General features: G+C 35.8%; 1 protein-coding gene across 10 annotated transcripts in view; it reads left to right on the forward strand.

Moving 5' to 3' along the window:
* The window catches only part of Obsc (Obscurin), a 980,481-nt gene that overhangs the window by 646,767 nt on the left and 321,639 nt on the right, over window positions 1-12,075 (forward strand). For all 10 annotated transcript variants that reach the window (XM_068225413.1, XM_068225414.1, XM_067137343.2 and 7 more), the window contains one exon: window positions 9,176-9,460. In XM_068225413.1, the coding sequence (XP_068081514.1) occupies window positions 9,176-9,460 (285 nt within the window). The remainder of the gene's footprint in view (window positions 1-9,175; window positions 9,461-12,075) is intronic.

Raw genomic sequence — 12,075 nt, forward strand, 5'->3', positions numbered from 1 at the left:
TGATAGCCCTGGTTTCCTTCTAGGCTGGATTCCTGGCATTAGGACGCTGTCGGCATCGGTCCTCCTTCTCAGTACTGCATGATGAGATGGATGATGTTAAGCCCCTTTAAACAACAAACATCATCATCTTCGGGGTAGATAATCTGTCCAATGCCGGTCTTCATCACGTCCGTCCAGTTAAGCAATGGTATTTCTTGATGTTCACTAGAACTCATACGAAAAAGATTACTATTGATTCTCAACTCGTAGCTTCACAATTATCACGGAATAATACGTACTTTATTTATGAGCATTATTGACGTCTGCTATGTGGGTTCTAGATGGTCTTTAATATGACTGAGAAGCAAGACTGCGCCCCTTGTGGCGATGAGCAAACAGCTGTTCAGGCCTGCAATTCCCCCCTCTCTCTCTATCTGCGTACTGAGCGATGGTAAGTGAGGTGAATCCAAAAGCAAGTGATCAAGCGAGTAATAGTTCGTTGTGTGTATGGAATACATTCCGAGCTCTGTTCTTCAGCATAACTCGTGATTCAGTTGACGTCCCAAATTCCTCAGTGTTCTGAATAACATGGCACACTGTTTCTTATTAATTAATTCCATAGTGAATTTTTATTTCATAAGATCACTGTTTTATACTGTATTTTCTTAAATATGTTATTAAGTCTGTCACACACACGTCAAAGAATGTCTGTTGTGGCACTGAATCTGAAGAGTTGATATTACGGAAAGTTGTAAATGTAATGTTTTCTGTATATTGAGAGTCCAGCAGTATTAGTAAATTTATCTGTCTCGTGGTGACAATGCTGGTCTTCACCCTCGTCTTTTAAACACTCCTTTCAAGTTAATTCGTCTACTGATGTCATTCCACACCATCTCTCCACTGACAGCTTAGAACATATCACTTAATTAAAGCCCTTACTCCCAAATCTTCCCAGCCCAAAGTTTGTAACATTTTTCTTTTGCTGTTAATCATTGGAACAAATCATGTTATCTTCCTTTGTATCTTTTCTAATTCTCGAATCAAGAAATCCTGGAGATGGTTAGCCTCAACTAAATGCCATAATTATGATGTAATAAGTGTGTCCTGTCGATATTCTGCAGTGGGCGCTGTGCTGATGATAATGTTGTTGTTATAACTTATAAATTTAATTTTCAATTTTTATTGACATTAACAATATTTATAATAATTCTCTCTAAGAAATTTGTATATTAAAGGACCACCTATTCAATACTTAATTGAGCCTATTCACATTAAATAGCCATGTTAAAACTAGTACATGTTTCAGTCTCTATTAGGGCGTGACATAGTGTGGACAGAGCCCACTCCAGAATGCCGAAAGATGGGGAACTCCAACAGGCATAAGAACTGACAGTAATTCCGACGCTTGATTTTCTGTGTTGACATTATTCATTGATAGCTCTGTCCTACAAGTAAAAACAATTCCACCACATTTAAACAAGAGGAGTTCCCCACAATTCTACTCAACCTCCCCCCACATAAATAGAGTTAGCAAAGTGACACAGAGGGACGATAAAAGTAAATCGTGATCGAAACTGACAAGAAACAGTCAGTAGCTGAACTTGACTTCCGATACCAGTAGACCACGTACTGTATAGGAAACAGCACTAAAATCAATACACATATATTAAGACAGTGATAATCTATATATATATAAAATAAGAGTTTTGTCTGTACATTGCTAAGAATTTAAAAAGGGTGGTATTTCTGTATCAGTCATGTCCACAGTAACAAGGAAATGCACTTTTTAATTTTTCGTAATTTCTATCCGTCTGTCTGTCTGTTTGTGTATATATGTATGTACGTATGTGTGTACATGCATCACGAGAAAACGGCTGAGGAGATTTTAATGAATATTGATATGCAAAGTCGGGGAATAAGTCGCTTTAATCTAGGACATAAATAATTGTATTCACGCTAAGAGAAATGGCAGTTTAGGGGAAGGCCTAAAATTTTATTCTCAAATATTTATGTTATTAGTGTTCATATCTTAATGAAAATCGGTAGGCAAAGCGGAGAATAAGTCGCTATAATCTACACTATAAATAACTGTATTCATGCTTAGAAAAATGGTAGTTTAGGGGAAGCCCTAAAATTTAATTCTCAAATATTTGTTATTAATGGTCCTATCTTAATGAAAATTGGTATGCAAAGTCGGGGAATACATCTCTATAATCTAGGTCAGGGATGGTGAACCTATGCCACGCGTGTCAGTAGGTGACACGCGAACACGATTTCGGTGGCACACCACATGCATATATTAACGTTTTTATTTACGTCTTTATGTACATATCTCATGCATCGTGTAGTCATAGTGTTTCAGGTTTCACAGATGACTGAAAATTTAAATTCTAGTTCCATTTGGAAGTGCATTATGGCAACACTGCAACACTGATAGGTCTGGAAGCCAAGTGAAATAAATGTCAGATGCAGCCGGCGAGCCATTCGCTCTCCCACATGGGTCAATTAGTGAAGTTTGGCTTGTGTGTGGTTGCCAGCTGCGCGTAATTGTTCTTGGTGTGTAACTGTAAGTGATTAGAAATTGACCATTTACAAATGGAGTTGACTGAATTTCAAGAAAGCAGTATATGGGTGAACAAATTTGTACATTCATAAAAATAGAGTGTGCTATTGATGGTGAATACTCTCTCCAAAGAACTTAATTCTTGAAAAGTGGAACAGCCTCCCACAAATGTTTTCGGCCGTGAAGAAACTTGCTACAGCGCTACTTACTTTGTTTGGGTCATCATACGCCTGCGAGGAGCTATTTTCTACAATGAATGTTGTGAAGTTAACAGTTAGAAACCGTCTTGTTTGGGACCTAAGTGCTTCTTGTGTGTTATTGAAGACAACGAGTTATGAACCTAACGTAAATGATATGGCTACTAAGATTCAGCAGCAAGTTTCACATTAAAGTTGAGAACAATATTCTACTTGAAGGTAGTATTAGTATTTTTGATTTCTATATCTAAAATACTTAATGACGAAGAGTGTTACAATGGACGCTTATTTTATATATATATATATATATTACAAATAATGTTATTCTTAAAACTTATGTATTTATAAATGTATTTTTGCGGTATAGTGAAAATACGACCATGGAACATGCAATAAAATGTATTATTTTACAATATATATGTAATAACGTTTTGTTTTTACAATTGGTTAGGAGTGTGAAAGAAGCGGCCTTGACCTTAATTAAGGTACAGCCTGATGTGAAAATGGAAACCACGGAATACCATCTTCAGGGCTCCTGACAGTGGAGTTTGAATCCGTTATCTCGCGGATGCAAGCTCACAGTTGCGCGTCCCTAATCACATGGCCAACTCGCCCGGTCGTACAGAGTGTAACAGCCTGCCTGAATATTGGTGGGACGTAGCTGTGAATTTAGATTAGATAACTTTCTTCTTTAGTATGCCATTCCTCTGGTTCATAAATTTTCTGATACTCCTGGTACGTAACACACTTGTTCATCATAGCATTTGAGCTTTCAATCCCTACTCTGAGGCACTGATTGGAATGAGCAGTATGCATATTTAATGGAATAATGGCAGATGAGTGTTCATGGCTGTCTGCGGCCTGGTCATTACAGCTATGGAACTTTGTACTGTTGGATCGGCACCGTGGTACAGTTAGTTAAAAATGAAAAAATGTGCGGTTTTCCATTTGATCGAGTATTTTATATGATAACATTGCTCTTAACTACTACATTCCTACTGGAATTTTTTTAATGACCTATGTCGACTTCAGTTAGCAAAACCACAAAGTCAGTCTTTCTGAGAATCCCGTAGCGAAGCACGGGTACATCAGCTAGTTAATATTTAGAAATTTCATGAATAGGAGGAACCCTCTTAATTTTTAAATATTGTAACATCAGCTAGTCTTAAATAAAAGGGAGTTTATTCAAATGAAGAGGAAACACACAATAAAAATTGCCTTACCCTCATAATAGAGAAGAAAAGAATACACTGGGGTACATTACTTATGTATAACATACAGGTACATCAGAATATGTATGGTTAAGCCACATCAGGCTCTCTCTCTCTCTCTCTCTCTCTCTCTCTCTCTCCTTATTTTTTTTACATCATCAGAATGAAATAAGAATGCCACCGAATTAGGAAGTCGCCTCTCTCATGCAGGAAAGGCTATTACAACAGGGTATTAGAGTATTACCCTTTTATATTTTGGGTCAATAAAGTGACCTCGAATCAGTGTGTCTTCCTCCTTTTTTTTTTTTTTTCTTCCACATTTCCTCCCGTTTTTCTGTGGTGACAATAATTCCCAAAGAAAAATCTATTATCCTCCAGGTACAAAGAAAACATTGTCAAATAAGAAGTAAGGTGAGGGCAGGTGGGTGAGGCAAGGAAGTATGCATAGAATACTGTACATGCATAGAGAAAACATAACAAATACAAAATTTCCATGGTTACCTTCCAAATACACAAAATACACAAAAGATGGCAGAGACAAAAATAAAACATGAGAATGGCTGGGGAAGCCAGAAACAAGAATGAAATAACAAAAGATACTGGAAATCAGACACACACACACACACAAAAAAAAACACACAATGTAGATCCAGATATCAAACTCATTCACACGAACACACATAGAGGTCAACACACAGAAACGTAGGCCAGAGGGACAAGCTGATAAAGCATGTCGTAATAGTTCACAACAAGTATAATCAAAACAATCTATTTGCTCATGAATCCGGTCTGGTAAAACAAACACAGAACCAGGCCGATAGGGAAAACTTGCACCACACCAGTAACAACGTATCACGCAGTCAAAACCCTCATTATCAGTACGCATCCATACCACACACCAAGAATGGACATGAATAGTACAGAGTAGACAAGCAAGAAAACACCAAAGGGTTTCGGAATCTAGCAAAATATAGAATGCCCATGCTTACACAAAATAGGTCTCCACACATGTATACATACATACGAACCAGTCAAACTGAGCAGAACACATAACAGGATCTACACTTCCCTTGGTTTCCGAACAGAAAATAAAAATTGGCAGACATACGAGAATATAAGATCAATGAGAAACAAGTTTGCAATAAAATTAAAGTATAACAAATACGTAACCCCAGAAAACACTTAAAGACAACAATGGCAAGTCTTGGGAGAACCAATAATAGCAAAATAATAAGTAAAAGAAAATAATTACCTGATGGATAATAAGAACAAGAAGTCTCTCGAAAGAACCGAGAATTTCACAATACCATATTTAAAACGGTTTATCTTTTATAGGTGAGAAAAGTCATGTCAGAAACCTCAGTCGCCTTTCCTTTTTTGAAACTGAGCAACAATAAACAAGTGGGCAGATTAAAAGGACAAGACTAGGCAGAAACATAGAATTACGAATCTGAGAGCGAGAGTCGCCATCTGCCTACACAGAGATGAGTTGTTCGATAATGCAGACATACTCTTTGTATGATCAGCCATATTGAGCCGATACAATAGATCACAAGGCATGATACATGTCAAAGAAGGGAAATAGTATAATGAATAGTAAGGTGTGGTTGACAATTCAACATGAATAGTACAGAGTAGACGAGCAAGAAAACACCAAAGGGTTTAGGAATCTAGAAAATATAGAATGCCCATGCTTACACAAAATAAGTCTCCACACATGTATACATACGAACCAGTCAAACTGAGCCAATTTTACGACTAGAGCATACTGGAACATACTGGAGAGGGCTTTTTAAGATGGTCACACTAAATAGCATTTTTAATAAGTTTTTAAACATTCATGGCTGATTACTTTTGTATCATGTTTTCTACATAGTTCTAGTTGTATTTAAGATGTCTTTGTCAGTTGATCAAATCAGCTGAGGATGACCCAGTGAGGGCTGAAAAATGTACTGGAAGAAGAAACTTTCACATGACTGAATTTAATATTCATTTGTCGGGTAAGGTTTAAATTTTACTGAAAGGTGGACCAATAATATACATTTTCTTAAGAGTTAGTATTTATGAGTAAACGTATGCTTACCTCACCCTCTGCACACTTTTCCTTGAGGTAGGCTGCATGCTTTATCTATAATGTATAATAAAATAACATGTCCTGGCTGACTGACTGACTGACTGACTGACTGACTGACTGACTCATCATCACCAAGCCAATACTACTCGACGTAAAGAAATCATTTATATTACAGTGTAGGTGCTCAGTAATGCAGGATTTTTGGATATTCTGTCATTAAAGGAGTGAAAAGGGGGGTGAATTTTTACAACGAGTATATCTATATCTCAAAAACTTAACATAAATATGTGACAGTTGGTATTTGGAATCTCCTTTAAAAATAAAGAAGCACATGTTTTTTGTTTTCTTAAAACCCACTTAAAAAGCTGAAAAGAACTGAAAAAGCAGGTGAATTTTTAAAATTTGTATATCTACAGTATATCTCATAAAACAGATGTGAAAATTGGTATTTGGAATCTCCTTTAAAAACAAACACATATTTTTTGTTTTCGGAAAGTCCACTTAAGGGTGGCGAGTGGAAAGAAGCGAAGAAGGAGTTGAATTCTTTTTGTGAGGATACATATGTCTTAAAAACTGAAGATGTTACGGATATGAAAATTGGTATTTGGAATCTTCTTTAAATAAAGACACGTATTTTTTCTTCAGAAAATCTACTAGAGGGCAAGAGGGTGAAAAGAAGTGAAGAAGGAGTGAATTACTTTTATGAGGATACATTTATTTCAAAAACTGAAGATTTTACAGATGTGAAAACTGGTATTTGAAATATCCTTTAAAAATAAAGAAACATGTATTTTTGTTTTGTTTTTGGAAAAACCACTTCAGGAGTGAAAAGATTTCAAAAAGCGGGTGAATTTTTAAAATGAGTATATCTACAGTATATATCTACAGTATATTTCAATGTTAATCACATTACAGGCTTGAAAATAGGTATTTGGAATGTCCTTGAAAAATACAGAAACATATTCTTTTGGTTTTGGAAAATCCACTAATGGAGGTGAAAAGAAGTAAAAATAATTCAACTACTTTTTTTTATGAGGAAACTTATATCTTGAACACTGAAGATGTTACAGACGTGAAAATTGGTATTTGGAATCACCTTTAAAAAAACATGTATTTTTTTAAAAATCTGACTTAGGGTGGGAGGTGGGGGGATCTATAAAGGGGTTGAATTCCTTTTATGGGGATACTTATATCTCAAAAACTGAAGATGTTACAGATGTAGAAATAGGTATTTCAAATCTCCTTTAAAAATACAGAAACATGTATTTTTTTTTAAATTTTTTTTTTGTTTGTTTTTGACTTGAGAGAAAGGACTGTTTCTCACATGTACAGTTCTATGTCACATGTTCCAGAGTCAGCGCTGCCAGTAGCCTGGGCATCTTAGCCCAAAAAAGCAATACCACAAACGTGAAACTCATTTTTTCGGTGATTTTTTTATACTTTAGGGATTTTCAGATAATGTCTTAGTGCAGTAGCTAGGAATGATTACATTTATTGAATTATGAAATACTTGCTAGCAAAGCCACAGGTAACAGCTGGTACCGTATAACCTCATTCCTAAAAGGCCTTAAATGTGATTCCAGGTTTTTACTCAGATCACTTATTATTATTATTTACATATTTTACGCCCACATTGGAACACTTAAATCAATAGATTTGAGTTAATTTCTTATTTTTCTTCTCCCAGAACTTTCTCATCCTCTCCGACCTGGAAGCCCTTGTCTGATATAGTATATTGTTTCCAGTTTTTAGTTTGAGTCTTATGCTTTTGTTCTTCAAAATCTCTTCTCTTTTGTCTTTGATTTGTTGCTGAGTTATACCCAATTCTTCCAAATCACCCTGAACTTCTTTGAACCAATTATTATTGATTTTTATCTTTCAAAAAGTAATCAAATAGTTGTTTCAATATCCTTGTGTCTGGTAATCTTGATATGTGACAGAAAAAGGAAATTCTTCTTTTATGCATTGTAGATATTATTGATTCACATTCACGATAGACAATGTTGTTAGGCAACAATTTCCACTGTCCATCAACTTGGTGTTTTTTATTAATAATTGTTCTAAGAATTCTTCTATCAGTTTTCTGTAATTTGTCTGTTGTAGATTTTACATTTAATTTGAATAAGTTTCACTAGCATACATTGCCTCCAGTTTAACTATGGAATTATAGTGTTTCAGCTTAGCGTTTATCGAAAGAGAGATTTTTAATAAGTTGGCCAGGTAAGTCTTTGTGCTTGTTTAAATTTAGTTGTTCTGTGCTCTATTGCTTCTTTTTCATTTGTGTTCCATGTTATTATTTCCCCAAGATATTTGAATTTCTGAACAATTTTAATCTCTTTATTACTATTCAGTTGAATAACTGGTAAATCAACTTTAAAAGTTGGCATCATTTCTGTTTTTTCAAATGAAATTTGTAATCCCATTTTTTTGTTATAATTTCTAGTTGTTCAATTTAGCCTCTTCTATTATATCTGCAAGTAATGCTAAATCATCCGCAAAAGCAAGGCAGTTGAGTTTAATACTTCTACCAATCTTGATAGTTGGTTGGCATTTCTTGTTCCATTCATGCATAACCTTCTCCAATGCACAATAAAATAACAATGGTGAAGGTCCAATAATACTGCCTTGCAGAACCCTCTTCTTAATCATTACATGATCAGATAATGCTTCACCTACTCTTATACCCTGTTTTCTAGAAATGTAACCACCCATTTAGTCATTCCTTTGTCTAGTGCAATAGCTCTTATTTTCATCAGTAGTCTCCTATGATCTACCCTATTGAAAGTCTTGGATTGGTCAATGGTGATACAATCCATTTGACCTCTAAAAGCTAAAATGTCTGCTATATCTAGCTGGAATCCTACAAGTTGAGCCTCACTGGAATAACCTTTCCTAAACCAGTTGGTTCTTTTGTAAAACATATCTTATGTTGCCTAATATCCATTTAGAGTTTCTTGCTTGTTGTTTAAAGGGGCCTAACATCTAAATCATCAGCCCTAGAGTTTCTTTCTATTAAAGGCGTTGATTCTCTAATAAACACTGGGAGTTTTGAAGTACAGTATGTTTCAAATAGGACTTAGTTGTGGCATTCTCAAAGCAGTGTTATATTCTTCATGTATTGCATATGTAAATTAACATTAACTGATTCCAGGTGGAAGGATGACCAGGAAATCAAAGCAGATGGGAAGCGTGTCACCATTACTCAAGATGGTAACACTCATAGGCTCGTCATTAGTGGAGTTGTACGAAGTGATACAGCAAACTACTTTTCTGAAGTGTGGAATGACTTTGGTTGGAAGAAGGACGAGTGTCGATTAAATGTCCGCTGTGCTCCAGAATTCAAAACAAAGCTGGAAGACAAGCAAGCCAATGAAGGGGATATCAATATTGAGTTCAATGTCAATGTTGAGGGATATCCAAAACCAAGCATCAAATGGTATGAAAATTCACCTTTTTAATATACTGGTATATACAGTACATGTTTTCAATACTTGAAGAATTTTTAATTAACAATTTTCCTTTTTTTTGGTATCATAATCATGACTTACATCCTTCCTGAGCCACTTAATAACTTGTAGAGTTATGTAAAATCATAGTTTTCACCAAAAAAAAAATAAATTGTTTTTATGTGAAGTTCTGGGGCTAGCTTCATGGAATTTGCATTATAAGTAGCTTATTCCCATTTTCACACCAGGCAAATGCTGGGGCTGTACCTTAATTAAGGCCACAGCCGCTTCCTTCCCATTCCTAGGCCGTTCCTATCCCATCGTCGCCATAAGACCTATCTGTGTCGGTGCGACGTAAAGCAAATAGAAAAAAGAAAAGTAGCTTATTTGCTTGTTTATTTTTTCTAAAATAATAGGAGGCTACTGTTATCCTGTCCTTTAGTTATACTTCAACCACCCACATAAATGTGTAGTATATGACATTACAAATGAGATCTTATTGAGGTTATTATAGCCATAAAAGTCTGAAAAACATACACTACAATTTTCTGATATTTTTTTTTTTTAACACTTCAGACTATGTTCTGGGTAACTAATCAAAAGTATTCTTTATTACCTCAAATAAAAATATTTTTTGTGAATGTAATGGGGCTAGTGCTTAAATATGCAGTGGAGAAGGTATTGTCTCAAGAAACTGAGGACACTAACAACTGATTTGCATTGCTAAATTTTATGAATATTTTCATGTATCTGTTCATCATCATATCCCCTTATCCAGCTCCATCTAGGTTGGGGCATTTGCAGTATGATACTTCTCTACCTTCCTTTCTCCTTCCACCATACTTCTTCTGCAATTATATACCATTCCATATTTTTTCTTCTTATATTGGTTTAGATCAAGTCTGTTCATTTGCTCTGGGTCTCTTCCCCCTCAAACTTAACCTCTGTTGTCTGTTTTGGTGTCCTTCCCTCCTCTGTTCTCTTTATATATCTAAGCAATCTTAGTCTATTCTTCTCAGTTCTGTCATTCAGCTTTTTTATTCCAATTTCCTTCTTGACATTTCTCACTGTACAGTATCTTTCCTGTCATACTTCTTATCATTTTCATTTCACTGGCTTGTATTTTATTCCCTCCCAATCTTGTCACTGACCAGTTCTCTGCTGCATGTGACAGTACAGGTGTATAGTACACCTTGTACATCACTTCATTACACTTCCTTGGTACCTCCTTGTTTCAAACTAGATACCATACATTCTGGTAGAATGCATTTCACTGTAGCAACCTCTTGTTAATCTCTATATCCACCCTTGCATTTTTATTAGCTTGCTTACTAGGTATTTGAAGCTGTCCACAATCTGTTCTGACCTACAATGTTTATGGCTCCTGTCCCTACTCTGTCTCCTCTTATCACCATCATCTTGTTCTTTTCCACACTGAAGAATTGTCTCTTGCAACATGCCACTTAGTCGAGCAGCTCGTCTCCTTTCTCCTAAGTCTTCCCAGCCTAAACTTTGCAACATGTTTGTAAGACTACTATTTTGTCGGAAATCACCCAGAACAAATCGAGCTGATATTCTTTGGATTTTTTCCAGTTATTGAATCAAGTAATCCTGGTGAGGGTCCCATACACTGGAACTATACTCTAGTTGGGGTCTCACCAGAGACTTATATGCCCTCTCCTTTACATCCTTACTACAGCCCCTAAACACCCTCATAACCATGTGCAGAGATCTGTACCCTTTATTTACAATCCCATTTGTGTGTTTAACCCAAAGAAGGTCTTTCCTTATATTAACACCTACTATAGATACTTACAATGATTCCCATAAGGAACTTTCACCCCATCAATGCAGTAATTAAAACTGAAAGGACTTTTCCTATTTGTGAAACTTACAACCTGACTTTTAACCCCATTTATCATAATACCATTGCGTACTGTCCATCTCACGACATTATCAAGGTAATTTTGCAGTTGCTCACAGTCTTGTAACTTATTTATTACTCTATACAGAATAATATCATCTGCAAAAATCCTTATCTTGATTCCACCAGGCGAATGCTGGGGCTGTACCTTAATTAAGGCCACGGACGCTTCCATCCCAGTCCTAGCCCTTTCCTGTCCCATCGTCGCCATAAGACCTATCTGTGTCGGTGTAAAGCAACTTATATATAAAAATAAAATAAAATAACAATCTTATCAATTTCAGCCGCTTGTCTAGTTTTCATCTTTTGTATCTTACTGTAAATGTCGTTATCATAGGTAAATTTTAATGCTTCTTTAGTATTAGTCACCTCGTCTATCTGGACATTATCCTTGTAACCAACCATCTTTACATACTGCTGACTGAATACTTCTGCCTTCTGAAGATCCTCACATACACACTCCCCTTCTTTATTAATGATTCCTGGAATATCCTTCCCGGAACCTGTTTCTGCCTATTAGGCATATTACTCCTACTTCCATTTTTTCACTAAAATTTGTATGACTGCCAATTATGCTTGCCTTCATGTTATCCTTAGCTGACTTCTTTGCTAGATTCAATTTCCTAGTAAGTTCCTTCAATTTCCCCTCGCTTCCACAGCCATTCCTAACTCTATTTCTTT

This window comes from Anabrus simplex, chromosome 1 (genome assembly GCF_040414725.1).
Source record: "Anabrus simplex isolate iqAnaSimp1 chromosome 1, ASM4041472v1, whole genome shotgun sequence".
NCBI lineage: Eukaryota > Metazoa > Arthropoda > Insecta > Orthoptera > Tettigoniidae > Anabrus > Anabrus simplex.